Source organism: Hyla sarda, chromosome 7 (assembly GCF_029499605.1).
Source record: "Hyla sarda isolate aHylSar1 chromosome 7, aHylSar1.hap1, whole genome shotgun sequence".
Classification (NCBI taxonomy): domain Eukaryota; kingdom Metazoa; phylum Chordata; class Amphibia; order Anura; family Hylidae; genus Hyla; species Hyla sarda.
The window spans coordinates 183800297-183825612 of record NC_079195.1 but is presented as its reverse complement, the minus strand read 5'-3'; the positions used below and the strand labels follow the sequence as shown (position 1 = coordinate 183825612).

General features: G+C 49.1%; 2 protein-coding genes across 6 annotated transcripts in view; one reads left to right on the top strand and one right to left on the bottom strand.

The window, feature by feature from the left end:
- The window catches only part of LOC130282095 (membrane-spanning 4-domains subfamily A member 18-like), a 126839-nt gene that overhangs the window by 88890 nt on the left and 12633 nt on the right, over positions 1 to 25316 (bottom strand). The gene's annotated exons all lie outside the window — the stretch shown is intronic.
- LOC130282094 (membrane-spanning 4-domains subfamily A member 4D-like) overlaps positions 8887 to 25316 on the top strand; it is a 39731-nt gene continuing 23301 nt past the window's right edge. For all 3 annotated transcript variants that reach the window (XM_056529979.1, XM_056529976.1, XM_056529977.1), the window contains exon 1: positions 8887 to 9159. In XM_056529979.1, coding sequence (XP_056385954.1) covers positions 9132 to 9159 — 28 coding nt within the window. In that variant the 5' untranslated portion in view covers positions 8887 to 9131. The remainder of the gene's footprint in view (positions 9160 to 25316) is intronic.

The following is a 25316-nucleotide window of genomic DNA, read 5'->3' as shown; positions in this document are numbered from 1 at the left end:
CAGAAGGAGGGTTTAACACACAGCTCCCTTCGGTTGAGGTGGTGGAGCCTTGACTGGATGAAGGAGGGAGCGGATGGCCACTGGGTGATGCAGCAGGCTGGACCACTACATCAGAGCCACGGTTCTCCCAGGCCGCTTTGTGGCGAAGCATGTGTTGACGCAGGGCCGTGGTGCCGACATTGGGACCCTGGCCACGCTTCAACTTCTGCTGACAGATCTTGCATGTGGCTTCCTCCTCCGGATGCCTTATGAAAAACTTCCACACCGCCGAGTAGCTGATTTTCCCACCTGCAGTCCGCACTAATTGACTGCTACCGGTGCTGTTTCCAGGAACCCCTGTTCCACTACCTCCCGGAAAGGTAGGCTGCCGCGAAGCAGGTGGTCTCCCCCGGCATGTTTGGCTCCTGAATTTCCACTCCTGCCACCATGCTGACTGCCAACCGTGCTACCGCTTTGCTGCCTCAAGGGCAACCTGCAACTCTCTTCTCCTGATGATGATGAAGCCCCTTCTGCACCCGGCTCCCAATTGCGATCGGCTTCATCATCATCAACAGGTGTGTGCATGTCACTGATGTCCTCCTCCCAACAGTATCTGCTTCAGGACCCTGAACCCTTGCAACACCGCCTCCCACGTCACTCTCCGCATCACTATTTGGCCGCCTACCGGAGAAAGCGGCGCATGTCTCCTCCCCTTCTTGGCTAGCCAGTAGCTGCTGACTGTACTCTATCAGATCGTCGTCAGTAAATAGTGGAGCTGAACTCACAGCATAAGATACTTCTCTAGGAGAGGGAACAGCATAGGACAAAGGCAATGGGAGGACAGGGACTGCTCCCGGGCCATGCCAACTGAGGGTTGTGTCTGAGGAACCCACCGACTGTTGACTGGGGGTGTCAGATGTCACTTGTGATGATGTGGATGAGCGTGTTAACCAATCGACGACGGCAGATGGGTTGCTGGTCAAGACACGACCGCTGGCTGATAACGGGAGCTCAGGCCTCTCGCTGCGACTCCTGCTGCCACTCGCTCCAAGTCTGCTGCCATCTCTGCCTGAAGTATTTAGGCCTCTGCCACTCCTCTCTGCACGTCCTGGCACTTCTCTGCCTGACATACTTAGTGCGTTTATGAGGGTATTACAATACACTACACTACTCTTTAAACAGTATTTGTCTAGAACAGCAGCAGGTGATTACTTATGGCTGTCCTTTCACAGTATGTAGGCCCTTTACAGATTAACAGGTACAAGATGGTACACTACTTAGATGTACGTATGCAGTATGCACTGATGAGGGCAGTAATATGCGCAACTATAGACAGAAAAAACTCTGTATTTTTGTAAAACACCCGCTTGTGAATACAATTGTTTTGACTTTGACGGTATGGAGCACCTTGACAGATTAACAGGTACTAAACGGTACAATACTTGGATGTACCTATGCGGTATGCACTGATGAGGGCAATAATATGCGCAACTATACGCAGAAAAAATACTTTTTTTTTTTAAAACACCAGCAGGTGATTACTTTTGCCAGGAGTCAGGACTTTCCCTGTATCTATACTTGTTACAGATACAGAATAGTAGACTGCTTTGATGTAGGTATGTGTTATGCACGTATGAGGGCAGACAAATGCACTACAGTCCGCTGAAAAAGAACGTATTTGTGAACAGCAGCAGGACCCAACAGTGCAGCACTACAATAAAAAAAATCCAGGGATTAAACCCTAAATTGCACTCTGTCACACAATTCTGAGCAGCAGATGATTTCTGGAGCAAAAAAAATACTGAATGGCGCTGAAAAATGAGGTGGTAAGATGGTTGATAAAGTTCAGGCAGCTTTTTGATCTGTATGAGGCAGCTGACAGCTATCTGCCCCTCTCTGCTGCAATGCTCAATAACTTGAATAGAGCGTTTAGCTATCAATGATCCTTCTCAGTGTGAACAGCAAAGCACTCTGCACTCCTGTCTTTCCCCAATGCTGATGTGACTAGCAGTTGCAGTGTAACGCTGTGGTATAAGCTAGTCAGACACACGCAGTCCCGTTCTCTTTATCTCTGAGTGCATAGACGAAATGAAGAGAGGCAAGATGGCTGCCGATTATATAGGGCTTTGACATCACAGGGGTCAATGAATACTGATAGGCTGCATCTCACATGTGATTCAGGGTTATCCCACCTACCTTCATTCCCGCCGCTGTTTCCCTCCCTCCCATAATCCCCTGCCCCATGTACTCACACGTGAATCCGCCATTTTAGGTCTCCAATAGCCTGGAACGCTGTAAAATGAAGTTTAATGAAGCGATTCGCGCGATCGAATCGCGGTGATATTCGCATTCGTTGCAAATCAAATTTTTCATGAAATTCGTAATGAATTTGGGTTCGTCAACTTCGATTCGCTCATCTCTACCAATAGTATTTGACAAAGCCGAGGAAGCACTGAATCGCTTTCAAGCCAGATGGTCGAGCCCAATCCAGTACTGCAGATAATTTGTTAGGATCCGTTTGCGGACCTTGACTGGTGACAATATACCCCAGAGACGGAAGGCTTGTCTTCTCAAAAGTACACTTTTCTAGTTTTGCATAGAGATGATTGTCTCGGAGGCGCTGTAAAACTTGGCGGAGACGAGAATGATGAGTATGGAGGTCGGGCGAGGAGATGAGAATGTCATCTAAGTACATATGGTAGATATGCATAAGGCACTGTGTGTGTATGTTATCTAAGTAGACAACAACACGGGAGTATAGGAGATCACGAAAAATGTCATTGACAAACTCCTGGAAGACCGCCGGAGCATTACAGAGTCCAAATGGCATCACCAGATACTCAAAATGTCCGTCACGAGTATTAAATGCAGTCTTCCATTCGTCCCCTTCTCGTATACGGATCAAATTATAGGCCCCACGAAGATCCAACTTAGAAAAGATTTTGGCCACTCGCAGACGGTCAAACAACTCTATGATCAAGGGAAGTGGATAGCGGTTCTTTACAGTGAATTTATTCAGGCCACGGTAGTCGATGCAAGCTCGTTGAGACCTGTCTTTCTTTTCTACGAAGAAGAAACCAGCTCCAGCAGGGGTGGAGGATTTCCTGATGAATCCCTTCTGTAATTTTTCCTGGATATAATTAGACATGGCCTGAGTTTCGGGAACAGATAATGGGTAGATTCTGCCCCTGGGAGGTGTGGTCTATGCAGCAGGTCTATGGGACAATCGTAGGGGCGATGTGAAGGTAATACTTCGGCTTGCTTTTCACTGAAGACATCTGCATAATCCAGGAGAAAGAAAGGCAAACCGGGCAGTGGACGAGATGATGGTTCCAACTTGGTCACCCGTACGTGAATACAATGATTGTTGCAGTGCAGACCCCAGCGTAGTACTTCTCCAATTTTCCAATCCAGGTGTGGGGCATGGAGCTGCAACCAAGGTAGACCTAGCAAGAGAGGGAAAGTGCAGTGTGGGAGTACGTAGAAGGACAAGTTCTCTCTATGTGAGACTCCGATCTGCATCAACAGAGGTTCTGTGCGGTATAGCATGGTACAGTCCAGTTTTTCTCCATTGACTGTGGAGATGAACAGCGGTTTCGGGAGGCATAGAACTGGCAGGAGATACTTGTGCACTAGAGAGGCATCAATGAAGTTACCAGCGGAGCCAGAGTCCAGGAAGGCCAAAACTGAGATGTTCACTTTAGAAGGAAGATGAAGCTGAACGATCATATTTAGGCGTGGAAAGGAGGAATTCACACCTAGGGAGCCCTCTCCCACAAACCCTAGGTGCGAGCGTTTCCCCGTGGCTGTGGACGTACAGGACAATCTTTGAGGAAATAATCGGCACTTGCGCAGTAGAAACACAGATTCTCAGCTCGTCGGCGAGTTCTTTCCTGCGGAGTCAGGCGAGACCGATCCACCTACATAGCCTCCACTGCGGGAGGCAAAGTAGAAGGTGGTTGCTGGAAGACTGGTGCCAAGCGAGGAAAGCGCCGAGGCTGTGCAGATTCTCTTTCTTGACGTTGTTCCTCACGTCTCTCAGAGAAACGGATATCAATCCGGGATGCCAATTGTATCAGTTCATTCAGATTAAATGGCAATTCCCGGGCAGCGAGGACATCCTTTATTTGGCTAGATAATCCTCTCTTAAAAGTAGCGCAGAGAGTTTCGTTATTCCAAGACAACTCCAAGGCCAGGGTCCAGACCCGGATGGCATATTCACCCACAGTGGAGTTGCCCTGGGAGAGACTCAGTAAAGCCGTCTCAGCGGAGGAAGCTCGGGCAGGTTCTTCAAAGACTGTGCAAAATTCCATCAGGAATGCCTGGAGGTTAGTAGTGATGGCATCACTGCGATCCCATAGTGGAGTAGCCCAGGCCAAGGCCCTACCAGACAGGAGACTGATGATGAAGGCCACCTTTGCTCATTCTGCGGAGAACTGGTCCGCCATGAGTTCCATCCCCGACAGGACTTGGAATCCCAGTCAAACTTCTCAGGATGCGACAAACGGAGTTTTGATCCAGAGGCGACTGCAGCAGCAGGAGGCTGTACTGGAGCTGGAGGAGGCTGTGGCTGTGGTGGGTTATGCTGGGCAGATAGCAGCTGCTGCATCATGGCGGATAGCTGGTTAAGCTGCTGTGCCTGCTGAACCAACTGCTGGGACTGGAGAGCCATGACAGATGCAAGATCCGAATCAGGCAGAGGAACCCCAGCTGGATACATGGCCACGCACCTGGATGCGGGCGGTCTGGAATGGGATGTGGATCCTCTACCTGTGTGGCTGATGATTCGGACCGTATCTAGTAGCGGAGTCTAAGGTGCCGCTGGACTTCACCAGAACCCGCCACATGGCAAGATGGATTTTCTGCGGCAGACGACACCCAGGTCACTACCCCCAATACGGCTCGACCACACAGGTAACTGGGCAAGGCGAGGTACAAGAGGATGAGGCAGAGGCGTAGTCAACGTAGCAGAAGGTTAAAGCAGACGCCAAAGTTTCGTAGTCAGAAAACGTAGCGGGAAGGTCTGGGTACACGGTTATGGCAGACAGGCAATAGGGTACGCTTTCTCTCAGGCAATAGGCACTGAAGATCCGGCAGGGGGGTGTGGGAGGTGCAGGAAGTTATAATGTGGTGCTCAGGTGCAAGACTAATTATGGGGGCACTGGCACATTTTAAAGCTCCGCCACGCGCGCCCTAGGAGACGGGGACGAGCACGGCAGAGCTGCATTACAGTGGCAGCAAAGCGGGGTAAGTGACGGGCTGGGATTCGCATGCAGATGCGTCCCGCGATGCGAATCCCAGCCCCGCTGACAGACGAGGAACCCGGGACACTGTGCTCACGGCCGGAGCTTGCGGCTGGAGCGCAGCGTGTGACACTCATACTGTCATTTGTTCATAGTAGCCACAGAAGCCTGTAGTAATAGAGTGCCGAAAACACTGATTGCTGTTCTATGGTACAGCATTGTTCAGGCAATTGATAGTTTGCATGTAATAGTCCCCTTTGATGACAAAAAAAGTGAACAAAGAGTAAAAAAATTTGATTAGGCCTCTTCCCTAATAAAAATTGGAATCACCCCCCCCCCCTTTTCCCATTTTGTAAATAATATAATGTAAACCAAAAAACATATGTGGTACCGCCATGTCCAGACTATTAAAATATAATGTTAAAGAAACCGCACGCCCAATGGTGTATACGTAAAAAAATACCAAAGTCCTGCATTGCTGATTTTCCATCACTTAATGTAGGAGAAAAAATAATATATACAAATAAAAAGCTATCAAAAACTCCCATATACCGAAATATAAACGTTTTCTAGGGGTTAGAAAAGGACAATTTTAAGTATACAAATTTTTTACAAAAAGTTGTATTTTTTTTTTAAAGTAATAAAATAAAACCTGTATGAATTGGGCATCACTTTAATCGTATGAACCTACAGCATTAACAGAACATGTCTTTTTTTTACTGAAAAGTGCACTGCGTAGAAACAGAAGCTCCCAAAAGTTGCAAAAGGGTGTTTTTCTTATTTTTTTAATTTCGCCCTAAATAATTTTTTTTTTTCTGTTTTACCGCAGATTTGGTGGTAAAATGAAAGATGTCATTACAAAGTACAATTGTGGGGCAACAAACAAGCCCTTATTTGGGTCTGTAGGTGAGTCCTTAAGGGGTTAAAAGGAGCTTTAATGCCCAAGGACGTTAGAGAACGTCCTGTTGCATTTCCGGCCTCTGCTGCCGCGAGCTGGGCAGAGATCGGAACGGCATGTCTGCTGAAATCTTTCAGCAGGCATGCCTTGCAAATGCCGAGGGGGGTCCCGGGACCCCCGCATGTCAGCGATCGCAGAAAATCGCATGTCAATTCAGACATGCGATTTTCACCTATTCCGGGCTGATCGGGTCTTTGGAGACCCGATCACCCGGAAAATAGGGATGCTCGGACCTGTGAGTGACAGGCCCCAGCATCCTACAGGGTAGGAGTGAGGTCGCAATGCTGCGATCTCCTCCCATCCCCTGCCATTGGTCAGAACTGATTCTCACCAATGGCAGAGCAGGACGGTGGGTTGCAATGGAAACCCCCCGTTCTGCCCACTCCTGGATGTCAGGCAGAACGGGGGGAGAACATGGAAGCTGGTACCTGGGGAAGACTCATGGGGCCCGGCAATCATCGCAGATCATCGCGGCTCAGGTAGGGAATCGACGGTGGGGGGGAGAAATAAAACTGAAAGTAAAGTGATTTTTACTGTGGCAACCACTAGGAAGGCCGAACTGCAACTCCCAGCATGCCCAGACAGCAAAAGGCTGTCTGGGCATGCTGGGAGTTGTAGCTTTGCAACATCTGGAGGGTCACAGTTTGGGGACCACTGTTACAGTGGTGCCCAAACTGTAGCCCTCCAGATGTTGCCAAACTACAACTCTCAGCATACCTAGACTGCCCAGGCATGCTGGGAGTTGTAGTTCTGTAACATCTGTCCCTTCAGATTTTGCAATTTTCATGAAATTTTTGAAAATTGCTGCTCTACTTTGAAGCCCTCAAATTTTTTCAAAAAGTAAAAATATGTCCTTTTTGTGATGCCAACATAAAGTGGACATATTTTATTTGTGAATAAAAATAAAATTTATTTGGAATATCCATTTTCCTTACAAGCAGAGAGCTTCAAAGTTAGAAAAATGCTAAATTTTCAAAATTTTCATGAAATTTTGGAATTTTTCCCAAAAAAAGGATGCAAGTAACGCTGAAAATTTACCACCAAAATAAAGTAGAATATGTCACGAAAAAACTAATCAGAATATTCGGAATCAGAATATTCGGTAAGAGCATCTTAGAGTTATTAATGCTTAAAGTGACGGTGGTCAGATGTGCAAAAAACGCTCTGGTCCTAAGGTGTAAAATGGCCTGGTCCTTAAGGGGTTAAGGACCAGGGGTTTTTCCGTTTTTGCACTTTCATTTTTTCTTCCTCACCTTTAAAAAATCATAACTCTTTCAATTTTGCATGTAAAAATCCATATGATGGCTTATTTTTTGCGCCACCAATTCTACTTTGTAATGATATCAGTCATTTTACCCAAAAATCATTGTGAGACAAAATTGAAAAAAAAAACACCCTTTTGTAACTTTTTGGGGGCTTCTGTTTCTACGCAGAAAATTTTTTGGTAAAAATTACACCTTATCTTTATTCTGTAGGTCCATATGATTAAAATGATACCCTACATTTATAGGTTTGATTTTGTCGTACTTCTAAAAAAAATCATAACTACATGCAGGAAAATTTATACGTTTAAAATTGTCATTTCTGACCCCTATAACTTTTTTATTTTTCCGCATATGGGACGGTATGAAGGCTAATTTTTTGCGCCATGATCTGAAGTTTTTAGTGGTACCATTTATGTATTGATCAGACTTTTTGATCACTTTTTATTAATTTTTTCATGATATAAAATGTGACCAAAAATACAATATTTTGGACTTTGGAATATTTTTGCGCGTACGCCATTGACTGTGCGGTTTAATTGATGATATATTTTTATAATTCGGACATTTCCACACACGGCGATACCATGTGTTTATTTTTATTTACACTGTTTTTGTTTTTTAAATGGGAAAAGGGGGGTGATTCAAACTTTTATTAGGGGAGGGGTTAAATGATCTTTATTCACTTTTTTTCACTTTTTTTTGCAGTGTTATAGCTCCCATAGGGACCTATAACACTGCACACACTGATCTATTCCATTGATCACTGGTTTCTCATAGGAAACCACTAATCAATGATTCTGCCGCTTGACTGCTCATGCCTGGATTTCAGGCACTGAGTAGTCATTCGGCGATCGGACACCAAGAGGCAAGGTAGGAGACCCTCCTCGTGTCCCACAGCTGTTCGGGATGCCGCGATTTTGCCGGGAACATCCCGAACAGCCCCCTAAGCTAACCAGCAGTGATTTACTTTCACTTTAGACGCAACGTTCAACTTTGAACGCCGCGTCTAAAGGGTTAATAGCGTGCAGCACCGCGATTATTGCTTCACGCTATTAGCCACGGGTCCCGGCCGTTGTTAGACCCCACGTCGTGGCCCCGCGTTATAGAAAGGGAAAGGACTCAGGACGTACCGGTATGTCCTTGTTCCTTAAGTGGTTAACAAGATTGAAGCTTTCACTAACCCTGCAGTAGGACGACATATGTCAAATAGACTTTAGGGTTCTGGCACTAAACATATTAACATAAACAGTAAACATAATTTTGACATTGTTTCTATACAGTAAAAGCACGGCACAGAAACAATGGGGGAGATTTATCAAAACTAGTGCAGAGGAAAAGTTGACCAGTTACCCATAGCAACCAATTAGATTGCTTCTTTCATTTTTTAAAAAGGCCTCTGCAAAATAAAAGTGATCTGATTTGTTACTATGGGCAACTGGTTGACTTTTCCTCAGCACAGGTCTTGATGAATCTCCCCAATATGAGGGAGATTTTACTTAAACCTGTGCAGTGGGAGAGTGATGTAGTTGCTCATAGCAACCAATCTGATTGCTTCTTTTATTTATCAGTGGCCTTTTCAAAAAGGAAAGAAGCGATCTGATTGGTTACTATGGGCAACTGGTCAACTTTTCTTTGCACAGGCTTTCAGAAATCTCCCCCATATTTACAAATGGACCAAACATTTGAATGCAATATATTCCAGCACAAGTACAAGGTAGTATATATGTCGGTATACCATTGTTCTGCTTCTGCCTGTATGTTTACCCAGAATGTAAAGTGTAGCCTTATTGAGCAAAATGCAGCACAGAGGGTTTTAAGATCCTAGCAGCGCTTCTGGTTAAAACAGTGCATAGAGTGTCTCAGATTGCCACTTCTGCTACTGAGTCTCTGTGAACTGGGAACTAGTCTGAGATTTATGGAAATATTAGTTGCCCAGGATTGAGATTAAAGGGGTACTCCGGCGCTTAGACATCTTATCCCCTTTCCAAAGGATAGGGGATAAGATGCCTGATCGCGGGGGTCCCGCCGCTGGGGACCCCCGTGATCTTGCACGCCACACCCCGTTTATAATCAGTCCCCGGAGCGTGTTCGCTCCGGGTCTGATTACCGTCGACCACAGGGCCGGCGGCGTGGGACGTCACGCCTCCACCCCTGTGTGATGTCACGTTCCGCCCCTCAATGCAAGCCTATGGGAGGGGGCGTTACAGCTGTCACGCCCCCTTCCATAGGCTTGTATTGAGGGGGGCGGAGCGTGACGTCACACGCCTCCGGCCCTGTGATCGACAGTAATCAGACCCGGAGCGAACACGCTCCGGGGACTGATTATAACTGGGGTGCGGCATGCAAGATCACGGGGGTCCCCAGCGGTGGGACCCCCGCGATCAGGCATCTTATCCCCTATCCTTTGGATAGGGGATAAGATGTCTAAGCACCGGAGTACCCCTTTAAAGGAGAACTCCGACGGGAGGGTGTTTTTTTTTTTTTTTTTTATCTATGGCCTTTGTGTGGCATATAAAAACATAAACCTCTTCTTACCTATAGTGCTCAGGTGGTGTCTTTGGTGTACCGTTCTGGTCCCCCACTGCGATCATCTTGATAAACTGCAACTGGGCTCAATGTGTCATACTGCAGCTCAGCGAATCACTGGCCACAAGTGACGTCTTTGGGTAATTGTCACGATTCGGCAGGCTGGAGGTGGATCCTCTGTGCCAGAGAGGGATTGGCGTGGAACGTGTCGGTGGACCGGTTCTAAGTTGCTACTGGTATTCACCAGAGCCCGCCGCAAAGCGGGATGGTCTTGCAGCGGCGGTAGCAACCAGGTCGTATCCACTGGCAACGGCTCAACCTCTCTGACTGCTGAGATAAGCGCGGTACAAGGGAGTAGACAAGAGCAAGGTCAGACGTAGCAGAAGGTCGGGGCAGGCAGCTAGGTTCGTAGTCAATGTTGAAATAGCAGGAGGTCAGGAACACAGTATGGGTAACACAGTAAAAGCTTTCTCAAGGCACAAGGCAACAAGATCCGGCAAGGAAGTGCAGAGGAAGTGAGGTTATATGGGCAAGGAACAGGTGCAAGCTAATCAGGGTGATTGGGCCAGGCACCATCATTGGTGCACTGGCCCTTTAAATCTCAGAGAGCTGGCGCGCGCGCGCGCCCTAGAGAGCGGAGCCGCGAGCGCCAGAGCATGACAGCCGGGGACCGGGACAGGTAAGTGACTTGGGATGCGATTCGCGGGCGGGCGCGTCCCGCTATGCGAATCGCATCCCCGCCGGCAATGTCAGTGCAGCGCTCCCAGTCAGTGGGTCTGACCGGGGCGCTGCAGGGAGAGAAACGCCGCGAGCGCTTCGGGGAGGAACAGGGACCCGGAGCGCTCGGCGTAACAGTACCCCCCCCCCCCCTTAGGTCTCCCCCTCTTTTTGTCGGGATGTCGCTCCACACAGGACGAGGACATCGGGAGCGAGTGTAGAGTCTCCCTCCGGGGGACAGCGAAGTCCTGGGTATGCCCATGCACGGCAGACAGTCCAGAAGGAGTGGGAATGGGGAGGGTGGGCAGAGGGTGAGGCTTGGCACGGGGCAGAGTGTCACCAGGACGGGGGCTATGAGGAGGCACGGCACAGTCCTGATAAGCCTTTGGGAGATCAGGCACAGGAGGAGACACTGAGGCTCGACAGGCGGGGCTGGGAGCAGAAGTGAGGCATTTCTTGAGGCAAGCAGAACCCCAATTCTTGATCTCCCCGGTGGTCCAGTCAAGGGTGGGAGAATGATGCTGGAGCCATGGCAGACCGAGGAGGACTTCAGAGGTGCAGCCGGGCAAAACCAAAAATTCAATCTTCTCGAGATGTAGTCCAATGTTCATCAGCAGGGGCACTGTGCGATAACGCACAGTGCAGTGCAACTTGACTCCGTTGACTGAAGAAAGGTAGAGCGGCTTGATGAGACGGGTCACCGGGATGCAGTACCTATCAAGCAAAGAGGCCAGAATAAAATTTCCAGAAGAACCAGAGTCCAAGACGGCCACGGCAGAGAAGGAGGAGTTGGCAGAAGGAGAAATCCGTACGGGCACAGTGAGACATGGAGAAGCAGACTCCGTACCCAGAGACGCCAGGCCCACGTGAGCAGGTTGCGTGCGTGCATTTTCCAGACGTGGAGGACGAATAGGGCAATCCACCAAGAAATGTTCTGTACTAGCGCAGTACAGACATAGATTTTTATCCCTACGGCAAGACCTCTCTTCAAGAGTCAGGCGAGACCGATCTACTTGCATAGGCTCCTCGGCGGGAGGCACAGGGGTAGATTGCAAGGGATACCGTGAGAGAGGTGCCCAGGAATTAAGGTCTTTTTCCTGGCGGAGTTCCTGGTGTCTTTCCGAAAAACGCATGTCAATATGGGTGGCCAAATGGATAAGTTCATGCAGGTTGGCAGGGATCTCTCGTGCGGCCAGCACATCTTTGATGTTACTGGATAGGCCTTTTTTAAAGGTCGCGCAGAGAGCCTCGTTGTTCCAAGATAATTCGGAAGCGAGAGTACGAAATCGGATGGTGTACTCGCCTACTGAAGAATTACTCTGGAACAGGTTCAGCAGGGCAGTCTCGGCAGAAGAAGCTCGGGCTGGTTCCTCGAAGACACTGCGAACCTCAGAGAAGAAGGAGTGTACAGTGGCGGTGACAGGGTCATCGCAGTCCCAGAGCGGTGTGGCCCAAGACAAAGCCTTCCCAGACAGGAGACTGACCACGAAAGCCACCTTCGACCGTTCTGTAGGAAATTGGTCCGACAACATCTCCAAATGTAGGGAACATTGTGACAGAAAACCACGGCAGAGTCTAGAGTCCCCATCAAATTTGTCCGGCAAGGACAAGCGGAGGTTAGGAGCGGCCACTTGCTGCGGAGGAGGTGCAGGAGCTAGCGGAGGAGATGATAGCTGCTGTTGCAGTTGCTGTAGCTGCGACTGAAATTGCTGTACCATGGTGGACACTTGCGACAGCTGGTGACTTAGATGGGCGATCTGTCGGGATTGCTGGGCGACCACCGTGGTGAGGTCAGCGACAACTGGCAGGGGAACCTCAGCGGGATCCATGGCCGGATCTACTGTCACGATTCGGCAGGCTGGAGGTGGATCCTCTGTGCCAGAGAGGGATTGGCGTGGACTGTGTCGGTGGACCGGTTCTAAGTTGCTACTGGTATTCACCAGAGCCCGCCGCAAAGCGGGATGGTCTTGCAGCGGCGGTAGCAACCAGGTCGTATCCACTGGCAACGGCTCAACCTCTCTGACTGCTGAGATAAGCGCGGTACAAGGGAGTAGACAAGAGCAAGGTCAGACGTAGCAGAAGGTCGGGGCAGGCGGCTAGGTTCGTAGTCAATGGTGAAATAGCAGGAGGTCAGGAACACAGTATGGGTAACACAGTAAAAGCTTTCTCAAGGCACAAGGCAACAAGATCCGGCAAGGAAGTGCAGAGGAAGTGAGGTTATATGGGCAAGGAACAGGTGCAAGCTAATCAGGGTGATTGGGCCAGGCACCATCATTGGTGCACTGGCCCTTTAAATCTCAGAGAGCTGGCGCGCGCGCGACCTAGAGAGCGGAGCCGCGCGCGCCAGAGCATGACAGCCGGGGACTGGGACAGGTAAGTGACTTGGGATGCGATTCGCGGGCGGGCGCGTCCCGCTATGCGAATCGCATCCCCGCCGGCAATGTCAGTGCAGCGCTCCCGGTCAGCGGGTCTGACCGGGGCGCTGCAGGGAGAGAAACGCCGCGAGCGCTTTGGGGAGGAACAGGGACCCGGAGCGCTCGGCGTAACAGTAATATATTCAAGAGGTATTGTGTGTGGCAATATTTCATTCAGGAGGTACAGTTGTGGTAACATGGGTGGTGTATGGAAAATACCTTATCCCTTTGTGACACCAGGGCACTGTTATCCTATACACGATCTGAGGTTGGAGACAGTGTGGTGGCTCATGGTGTATGGTGGGACCACATGGTGTAGCGGTGTAGGTGGTGGGGCCAGATGGTATGAAGGATGCCTCCATGGTGACAGTCAATGAGGGTGCCGAATGTACACGGTCAAACTTGACTACTGTGGCGCATCCGCGCTCCAGGAGTGGCTCATCCTCTCGTGGATGCTCTAGTCTGCTGATATACAGGGCCTCTAGCTGCTTATTGTCCTGCTGCTTGTTACGCCGAGCGCTCCGGGTCCCCGCTCCTCCCCGGAGCGCTCGCTACACTCTCCTCACTGCAGCGCTCCGGTCAGATCCACTGACCCGGGGCGCTGCGATACCGCCTCCAGCCGGGATGCGATTCGCGATGCGGGTAGCGCCCGCTCGCGATGCGCACCCCGGCTCCCGTACCTGACTCGCTCTCCGTCGGTCCTGTCCCGGCGCGCGCGGCCCCGCTCCCTAGGGCGCGCGCGCGCCGGGTCTTTGCGATTTAAAGGGCCACTGCGCCGCTGATTGGCGCAGTGGTTCCAATTAGTCTGATCACCTGTGCACTTCCCTATATTACCTCACTTCCCCTGCACTTCCTTGCCGGATCTTGTTGCCATCGTGCCAGTGAAAGCGTTCCTTGTGTGTTCCTAGCCTGTGTTCCAGACCTCCTGCCGTTGCCCCTGACTACGATCCTTGCTGCCTGCCCCGACCTTCTGCTACGTCCGACCTTGCTTCTGTCTACTCCCTTGTACCGCGCCTATCTTCAGCAGCCAGAGAGGTTGAGCCGTTGCTAGTGGATACGACCTGGTCACTACCGCCGCAGCAAGACCATCCCGCTTTGCGGCGGGCTCTGGTGAAAACCAGTAGTGACTTAGAACCGATCCACTAGCACGGTCCACGCCAATCCCTCTCTGGCACAGAGGATCCACTACCTGCCAGCCGGCATCGTGACAGTAGATCCGGCCATGGATCCCGCTGAAGTTCCTCTGCCAGTTGTCGCTGACCTCACCACGGTGGTCGCCCAGCAGTCACAACAGATAGCGCAACAAGGCCAACAGCTGTCTCAACTGACCGTTATGCTACAGCAGTTACTACCACAGCTTCAGCAATCATCTCCTCCGCCAGCTCCTGCACCTCCTCCGCAGCGAGTGGCCGCTTCTGGTCTACGCCTATCCTTGCCGGATAAATTTGATGGGGACTCTAAGTTTTGCCGTGGCTTTCTTTCCCAATGTTCCCTGCACTTGGAGATGATGTCGGACCAGTTTCCCACTGAAAGGTCTAAGGTGGCTTTCGTAGTCAGCCTTCTGTCTGGAAAAGCCCTGTCTTGGGCCACACCGCTCTGGGACCGCAATGACCCCGTCACTGCCTCTGTACACTCCTTCTTCTCGGAAATCCGAAGTGTCTTTGAGGAACCTGCCCGAGCCTCTTCTGCTGAGACTGCCCTGTTGAACCTGGTCCAGGGTAATTCTTCCGTTGGCGAGTATGCCGTACAATTCCGTACTCTTGCTTCAGAATTATCCTGGAATAATGAGGCCCTCTGCGCGACCTTTAAAAAAGGCCTATCCAGCAACATTAAAGATGTTCTGGCCGCACGAGAAATCCCTGCTAATCTACATGAACTCATTCACCTAGCCACTCGCATTGACATGCGTTTTTCCGAAAGGCGTCAGGAGCTCCGCCAGGATATGGACTCTGTTCGCACGAGGCGTTTCTTCTCCCCGGCTCCTCTCTCCTCTGGTCCCCTGCAATCTGTTCCTGTACCTCCCGCCGTGGAGGCTATGCAGGTCGACCGGTCTCGCCTGACACCACAAGAGAGGACACGACGCCGCATGGAGAATCTCTGCCTGTACTGTGCTAGTACCGAACACTTCCTGAAGGATTGTCCTATCCGTCCTCCCCGCCTGGAAAGACGTACGCTGACTCCGCACAAAGGTGAGACAGTCCTTGATGTCTACTCTGCTTCTCCACGTCTTACTGTGCCTGTGCGGATATCTGCCTCTGCCTTCTCCTTCTCTACTATGGCCTTCTTGGACTCCGGATCTGCAGGAAATTTTATTTTGGCCTCTCTCGTCAACAGGTTCAACATCCCAGTGACCAGTCTCGCCAGACCCCTCTACATCAATTGTGTAAACAATGAAAGATTGGACTGTACCATACGTTTCCGCACGGAGCCCCTTCTAATGTGCATCGGATCTCATCACGAGAGGATTGAACTTTTGGTCCTCCCCAATTGCACTTCTGAAATTCTCCTTGGACTTCCCTGGCTTCAACTTCATTCCCCAACCCTGGATTGGTCCACTGGGGAGATCAAGAGTTGGGGGCCCTCTTGTTCCAAGGACTGCCTAAAACCGGTTCCCAGTAACCCTTGCCGTGACTCTGTGGTTCCTCCTGTAACCGGCCTCCCTAAGGCCTATATGGACTTTGCGGATGTTTTTTGCAAAAAACAAGCTGAGACTCTACCTCCTCACAGGCCTTATGATTGTCCTATCGACCTCCTCCCGGGCACTACTCCACCCCGGGGCAGAATTTATCCTCTGTCCGCCCCAGAGACTCTTGCCATGTCTGAATACGTCCAGGAAAATTTAAAAAAGGGCTTTATCCGTAAATCCTCCTCTCCTGCCGGAGCCGGATTTTTCTTTGTGTCCAAAAAAGATGGCTCCCTACGTCCTTGCATTGACTACCGCGGTCTTAATAAAATCACGGTTAAGAACCGCTACCCCCTACCCCTCATCTCTGAACTCTTTGATCGCCTCCAAGGTGCCCACATCTTTACCAAACTGGACTTAAGAGGTGCTTATAATCTCATCCGCATCAGAGAGGGGGATGAATGGAAAACGGCATTTAACACCAGAGATGGACACTTTGAGTATCTGGTCATGCCCTTTGGCCTGTGCAACGCCCCTGCCGTCTTCCAAGACTTTGTTAATGAAATTTTTCGTGATCTCTTATACTCCTGTGTTGTTGTATATCTGGACGATATCCTGATTTTTTCTGCCAATCTAGAAGAACACCGCCAGCATGTCCGTATGGTTCTTCAGAGACTTCGTGACAATCAACTCTATGCCAAAATAGAGAAATGTCTGTTTGAATGCCAATCTCTTCCTTTCCTAGGATACTTGGTCTCTGGCCAGGGACTACAAATGGATCCAGACAAACTCTCTGCCGTCTTAGATTGGCCACGCCCCTCCGGACTCCGTGCTATCCAACGCTTTTTGGGGTTCGCCAATTATTACAGGCAATTTATTCCACATTTTTCTACCGTTGTGGCTCCTATCGTGGCTTTAACCAAAAAAAATGCCGATCCCAAGTCTTGGCCTCCTCAAGCGGAAGACGCCTTTAAACGGCTCAAGTCTGCCTTTTCTTCGGCTCCCGTGCTCTCCAGACCTGACCCATCCAAACCCTTCCTATTGGAGGTTGATGCCTCCTCAGTGGGAGCTGGAGCTGTCCTTCTACAAAAAAATTCTTCCGGGCATGCTGTTACTTGTGGTTTTTTTTCTAGGACCTTCTCTCCGGCGGAGAGGAACTACTCCATCGGGGATCGAGAGCTTCTAGCCATTAAATTAGCACTTGAGGAATGGAGGCATCTGCTGGAGGGATCAAGGTTTCCAGTTATTATTTACACCGATCACAAGAACCTCTCCTACCTCCAGTCTGCCCAACGGCTGAATCCTCGCCAGGCCAGGTGGTCTCTGTTCTTTGCCCGATTTAATTTTGAAATTCATTTTCGGCCTGCCGATAAGAACATTAGGGCCGATGCTCTCTCTCGTTCCTCGGATGCTTCTGAAATTGAACTCTCTCCGCAACACATCATTCCTCCTGACTGCCTGATTTCCACTTCTCCAGCCTCCATCAGGCAAACTCCTCCAGGAAAGACCTTTGTTTCTCCACGCCAACGCCTCGGAATCCTCAAATGGGGTCACTCCTCCCATCTCGCAGGTCATGCGGGCATCAAGAAATCTGTGCAACTCATCTCTCGCTTCTATTGGTGGCCGACTCTGGAGACGGATGTTGTGGACTTTGTGCGAGCCTGCACTATCTGTGCCCGGGATAAGACTCCTCGCCAGAAGCCCGCTGGTTTTCTTCATCCTCTGCCTGTCCCCGAACAGCCTTGGTCTCTGATTGGTATGGATTTTATTACTGACTTACCCCCTTCCCGTGGCAACACTGTTATTTGGGTGGTCGTTGATCGATTCTCCAAAATGGCACATTTCATCCCTCTTCCTGGTCTTCCTTCAGCGCCTCAGTTGGCTAAACAATTTTTTGTACACATTTTTCGTCTTCACGGGTTGCCTACGCAGATCGTCTCGGATAGAGGCGTCCAATTCGTGTCTAAATTCTGGAGGGCTCTCTGTAAACAACTCAAGATTAAATTAAATTTTTCTTCTGCATATCATCCTCAATCCAATGGACAAGTAGAAAGAATTAACCAGGTCTTGGGTGATTATTTACGACATTTTGTTTCCTCCCGCCAGGATGACTGGGCAGATCTTCTACCATGGGCCGAATTCTCGTATAACTTCAGAGTCTCTGAATCTTCCTCCAAATCCCCATTTTTCGTTGTGTACGGCCGTCACCCTCTTCCCCCCCTCCCTACCCCCTTGCCCTCTGGTCTGCCCGCTGTGGATGAAATTTCTCGTGACCTTTCCATCATATGGAGAGAGACCCAAAATTCTCTCTTACAGGCTTCATCACGCATGAAGAAGTTCGCGGATAAGAAAAGAAGAGCTCCTCCCATTTTTTCCCCTGGAGACAAGGTATGGCTCTCCGCTAAATATGTCCGCTTCCGTGTCCCTAGCTACAAGTTGGGACCACGCTATCTTGGTCCTTTCAAAATTTTGTGCCAGATTAATCCTGTCTCTTACAAACTTCTTCTTCCTCCTTCTCTTCGTATTCCTAATGCCTTTCACGTTTCTCTTCTTAAACCACTTATCATCAACCGTTTCTCTCCCAAATCTGTTCCTCCCACTCCTGTTTCCGGCTCCTCGGACATCTTCTCCGTCAAAGAGATTCTGGCATCCAAAAAGGTCAGAGGGAAAACCTTTTTTTTAGTGGATTGGGAGGGTTGTGGTCCAGAAGAGAGATCCTGGGAACCTGAGGACAATATCCTAGACAAAAGTCTGCTCCTCAGGTTCTCAGGCTCTAAGAAGAGGGGGAGACCCAAGGGGGGGGGGTACTGTTACGCCGAGCGCTCCGGGTCCCCGCTCCTCCCCGGAGCGCTCGCTACACTCTCCTCACTGCAGCGCTCCGGTCAGATCCACTGACCCGGGGCGCTGCGATACCGCCTCCAGCCGGGATGCGATTCGCGATGCGGGTAGCGCCCGCTCGCGATGCGCACCCCGGCTCCCGTACCTGACTCGCTCTCCGTCGGTCCTGTCCCGGCGCGCGCGGCCCCGCTCCCTAGGGCGCGCGCGCGCCGGGTCTTTGCGATTTAAAGGGCCACTGCGCCGCTGATTGGCGCAGTGGTTCCAATTAGTCTGATCACCTGTGCACTTCCCTATATTACCTCACTTCCCCTGCACTTCCTTGCCGGATCTTGTTGCCATCGTGCCAGTGAAAGCGTTCCTTGTGTGTTCCTAGCCTGTGTTCCAGACCTCCTGCCGTTGCCCCTGACTACGATCCTTGCTGCCTGCCCCGACCTTCTGCTACGTCCGACCTTGCTTCTGTCTACTCCCTTGTACCGCGCCTATCTTCAGCAGCCAGAGAGGTTGAGCCGTTGCTAGTGGATACGACCTGGTCACTACCGCCGCAGCAAGACCATCCCGCTTTGCGGCGGGCTCTGGTGAAAACCAGTAGTGACTTAGAACCGATCCACTAGCACGGTCCACGCCAATCCCTCTCTGGCACAGAGGATCCACTACCTGCCAGCCGGCATCGTGACACTGCTGTTGCTGTTTTACTTCAAAGGGCAGTTGTTTAGGCCCATATTGCTGTAATCTTTGGGCCCTCAGTTCCTCCATGATGACGGCCACCTCTGTGTCTCTCTTAGCCCTTTTGGACTGGGCCGGAGGAACTGGGGGTAGGGGCTTCCTGGGCAAGGGAAGTAAGTGCTCCCACATATATATCGGATGAGACTCGGCTCGTCGCCGATCAGCCACTTAGGGAGCGGTGGTGACGTACTGTGAGCTGTGGGGCCTGGGGTACTGGCTCAGGGCTGGAAGGGGAGGAGGGAGTAGAATAATTGGCCTCAGCTGGGGTACTCACATCAGACTCCTCCGTTGGGATCTCAGCCCAGGAACCCCAGCTGCGGTGGTGAGGTGACAATCTCAGGGGCGATGACCCTCTTTAATTTGCCAGTGTCTCTTCCGCTGGAGTCGCGGCCCACTTGCCATCATCCTTAGGTAGCGGCACCTTCATGCAGTCGTCATCGGCCCTGAGGGGCAATTGATGCAGACACCCCGATAACTCGTGGAACATCTTCTCCGCTGCCGTGGCAATCATCCTATCCTCCGACTCCATCTTGGGACTCCCGATGCACGTGGATCGCTGTGACTCTGCCATGTTACTGTTCACTGCCAGCACTTCCCTAGACTGAAGAAGTCGAGCTCCGCTTCACCTTTTATATTGGTCTCCAACAAGATGGCTGCCGGAAGGAAGGATGTCATCAGCTGGGCCTGGGACCAGAAGCAAGTCAGCGGTGCGTCCTCTTCATCTGCCCCCCTGGCAACAAGGGGCGGACCATTCAGGTTCCATTTTGGACTGGATACCATAACATTATCTTCACACCCGGGGGCGGGGCGCTGGCTCTGGCAGGAACCTTGGGCGTGCTTCTCGACCAGCAAGTGAACCCTTGAAGATACTGTAGACATTTTGGTGCGCAACATGTGCTCCGGCATAACTTTGCACATTGTAAATCCAACTTTTGCTGATTTCTTTACCACCGACAATACTGTAATTTTAACTTCCCACACTACTTCTTCAGTGCCAGCACAGAAACATATTTCAATGACACAGTTCCGTACATTTTGCTGGCGCACAAATTTTCGCAGTAGCATGCGATTTTGACTTGGACACAGTTCAGACTTGGGGGGGAAGGACTTGCGGCAACTTGCATATGGCACACACCCTCATACTGTTAATGGGTGGCCTGACTTGACTTGGTGGTGGAGTGGTTAAGGCACACAACCGTATCCTGTTTGTGATGGGACCATAGGGTGTAGTGGTGTAGGTGGTGGGGCCAGATAGAATTAACCCCTGGGGCAAGATGTTGTTAACCCCTAGTGTTCATGATGCCAGAGTGGTTTTAGGGTACCGGAACCACACAAACGGTATTCCAATGGCTGGTTAGTGAAAGGACAGTCCACAACCAGGCATGGTTCAATGGAGGCTTTACTGAGTTAAGACAGATGGATTTATCTTCACAGCTAGGCCAGATTCCCAGAGAGGTTGCTAGGAACACAGAAAGACCTTGCAGCTTGCTGGGAACAATTAGACTGGTAATTGACTTTAGATAATTATCTTGATGCTTGACTTTAGACTGGACTTGACTATGGGTAGAGACAGCAGACATAGACTTTTGACTTACTGGAATGACTGTAGCTTTGCGGCCTTCCAGGTGCTGGTCATTTGCGCTGAGATCTATGGTGTTTGCTGTTCTCAGTAAAGAGCTCAGAGAGCAAGAGAGAGAATTGAGATGGCTGAAGAGGGGGGCTGAACCAAAGCCCATTGGTCAAGGTTCGGGTCATAGATTAAGCTGGTGCTCTCTGGGTAACATCAGGTGACAACATAACATGTGACATTCCACAGGTCCTTCAGACATCTCACAGGTCCTTTAGAATAGCTATACATTAGTACACTGACTATAATCCTAGGACAATAAATGACACTTCTAATAACAGCAGGGGAGACACTGCAGGAGAGCCCCCAGGTCACTGAGGGACCAACCTGACAGGGCCTAAGTGTAGTGCAGGACCATGTCCTGTACTGGGATATTACAACAGCTTCTCCTGGGTCAGACATGGGGAGTAAAGGAACACACCAATGTCAGGTTACGGATAACTGTCTTTACTGAGCAGGGTGCAGATGGTATTACATGGACAGTATGGTGCAAAGTAAGAGGATGCAGCATAACCCCTTGGGAGGCCTGTTGCCTTGCTGGGACTTGTGATACTTCCACCAAATAAATTGATACTGACTTGATCCAGGTAGCTAGGGTTCTGTCAAGGTCTTGTAGTTTTCTCTGCCAGGGCATGAACTTCCACCATGCGGGTGATCCTTGCAGAATGGCTGGATAAAGTAGATTTGAGCTAGGCCTTCCCTTAGAGCACACAACACACCTTACACCTTTACCACACCATGGCTTAGCAGCAACTGGTGTAACTCCCCCCCCCCCAACTATACTATATGGGGAAGAATTTAGGGGTTCCCATTGACAGGCAGGGTAACATGGGGTTTACACTGCTCTCTTTTAAAGGGGTTATCCAGGTAAAACATTTTATATATATATATATATATATATATATTGTGGCAGTGTGGCAAGGAAAGGGTGCATTTCCTTGGCTCACCCTGCAGAAGCTCTCACCTGCTTCTTAAGTAATGAGGCAGGAGGGAAGGGAGGTGTATATGAGATGGAGACTCAGTGTAATGGGGGCTCTTCCTAGGAGACAGCATGTGGGCTGTAGGGAAGAGACAGAGCCTGCTGAAGAGTACACAGCCCGAGCTATGAGAGGCTCAAAGAGAGTGACATTGTGAGTAGAAGGTTGCAGGGGACATATGTTTAACCGGCTGAGGGAAGCTCAGCGGTTGTTAGTCAGGACAAGCTGATCTGTTTAGGCAGTGACCAGACGGTCTAGGATTTTGTTTTGTTCCTGCTTTTTGTTTATTTCTTTCCCTGCAACCTGTCTAATAAAGCTGGCAAGGTGCCAGATTTGCATTACAAGCGTTTGTTTGCTGGTTTATTGAGAAGAAACGCATCCTGTGGCGTGGTCCAGGACGATCCCAGAGCTAATCCCCAAGACGGATCGTCACAATATATATATATATATATATATATATATATATATATATATGTATATATATATATATATTTATATATATATATATATATTTATTTCAACTGGCTCCAGAAAGTTAAACAGATTTGTAAATTACTTCTATTAAAAAATCTTAATCCTTTCAGTACTTATGAGCTTCTGAAGTTAAGGTTGTTCTTTTCTGTCTAAGTGCTCTCTGATGACACCTGTCTCAGGAACCGCCCAGTTTAAAAGCAAATCCCCATAGAAAACCTCTTCTAAACTGGGCGGTTCCCGAAACACGTGTCATCAGAGAGCACTTAGACAGAAAAGAACAACCTTAACTTCAGAAGCTCATAAGTACTGAAAGGATTAAGATTTTTTAATAGAAGTAATTTACAAATCTGTTTAACTTTCTGGAGTTGATATCTATAAAAAAAAGTTTTTTCCTGGATAACCCCTTTAAGGGCACAGTAACATTGAAATAACATACACTAGAATAACAGCAACACAATAATCATAAAAATATATTACTTCTTAGTAAAGTGCAAAACATATTTAATGTGGCAAGAAGTCTCTCAGGGGGCCCAACACTGGAGCTGCCAGCCTGCCCAAAGCAGTCTGCTGAAGCCACAGGACAGCCTTTGGTGCTGGGACACCACACAGTGTGTGGCAATGTTGTGATCAGGAGGTACAGTGTGTAGTAATATTATATTCAGGAGGTACAGTGTGTGATAACCATAGTATATGGTCTACTGCACTACTTGCAGAAAAAGTATGTGTGGTGTCCCGGTACCGCATTCTATACGGTACCTATTTATGTATTGTCCCCATAGCCAGAGTCCCTAGGACGTAGGGATCACTATAATGTAGTTTGCCCCTTGTCGCCTCTATTTCTACTAGTAGACCAGTGGTCTATATAAGGTTAATGTAAATGTAATGATTTATTTGTAAATAAATGGTTAATTACTTGTTTCCATAGCGTTGCAGGACCTGTGGGTCATGTGACTAGGTGAACTCTATGGTATTAAGCTTAAGGACCTTTGGAGGCCCTGTGACGTAAGCAATCCCATTACACCATGTAATGGTGAATGGCAGATGTTCCGACCAATCAGATTCGCCCCGCCTCCTGCCCATATAAGGGAGCGGCGGCCATCTTCTCGCTCTCTTGTTCCTGGGCAAACAAGCAAGCAAGACCTGTACAGCATCTGACGCAGTGAGTTAGGCCCGAGCCTTGCGGCGATGGCTGAACAATCTAATTATAGAGTGTATCAATTCCCAAACACTCTGCAGCATCACTGGACCTAATAACTCCCCTAAATCCGAACGTATCTGGCAATCTTTCCCTAAATTCAAAAACTGTATCACTAACTCAAGGTCCGCAACAACTGTCAGTCACTAAGTAACCTAAGGACTGTTTATATGAGACTGTTACTGTGCCGTGGATATTGCAAGCACTTCAGTAAAGTTATTCACATTCAAGTAAAATCTCTTTGTGGACCTTCAGTCATTTCATTCACCTATTGTTATTGGCAAGGGCGGCGATAGGCCGGAACATTGATTCAGCATACCAGCCCTCAGCCTGGCGTCACGAACTATAGGGTTAACATTAACCTCTCATATACCGATAACATACCACCACTACCATACACCCCCCAAGGGCTACCACATATGTGTTTAGGTAATTGATCGAATGTAGTCACTAGTAGATTGTGTTTTAGCAATTAAACTCAATGGGTCCATTATGAGTATACCATAGTATATGCATACCTTTTTGTCAAAATCTCAGACATATCACCAAAAATTTTACCATAATGGGGCCTTAAAATCACTTTCAAGATCTCTCATTGATAGCCTGGTTTTAGGAAAAGTATATACAATCAATAAATAACCCAGCAAAAGGAATGAGAGCTACATAATCAGGCACTATTTTGTTGGCCACCAATCACTGATATAATACCTAGATTCAGTCTTCAAAAATATGAACACCAAAGACTGAGGCATTTATGATTCTAGAAGTTGCAATATTAGGTCATTGGACCCCAGAGTCTGAGCCATTATAGATCGGCGTGCCAAGGGTTTAGGCATTACATGGGGATAACAGGGACCAGGACTTGGATAGCATGGACTGGGATAGTCAACTAAATATCAGGGAATGATTCGGGGGGGGGGGGGGGGGAGGGATTTATCATTGTCTGTGTTAATCCTGTTCTTCTTACCCTTAATTGCCTCGGTACATGTCATCTGTATTTCCCCCACATTTATCAAAGAGGTGCAAAGAGTGAGGTGAATGCACAAATATTTGAGACAATCAGGTCAGTAGATTTAACCCTTAAACTTTCTACAACAGAGCTTATTAATACATTAGCTGCAGGGGTTGAAAAGCCCGGCTACAAACCTGCCTTTAATCCCATAAAAATCCAGTGCCAATAACAGGATTTACCAAAGTCGTTGCTAGGGATTTTAACTCACCCTGCCTTCTAAATCTTGCTGCATACAAAAGATACCTCAGGGAAATATAGTGATCCCCGTCCACCATCTCACAGCTACTATCTCAATACTGTAGATACAAGTGACAAATACAAAAGTGCTCCATAATGCAATCGTCCGTCACTTATATACCTAAAAAGATTACTGGACGAGCTTACCCGCTTAGTTGTGCAGCGAGTAGGCACTACACTGGTAAAGGCATACAAGATGTAATCCAGCTGCAGCCGATCCCTTCGCCCTCCAGGCGCAATAGTAAACTTCAAGCACTCCATCACTTCCAAGGGATTTTTGACTGGCGCAAGTGGATTTCAACACAGGCAGGTACATTAACTAGTTTAAGCAGATTTATTTAAGAACAACGCGTTTCAAGGCCTGGACTGGCCGTACGAACCTGATGAAGAGGCCAGTCCAGGCCTTGAAACGCGTTGTTCTGACAGGTTTCCTTTAACTAAAATCCCATTGACTGTAGTTATGTAATCTGTAAAATGTCTCAATTTCTTATATAAAATCTTTGTTAAA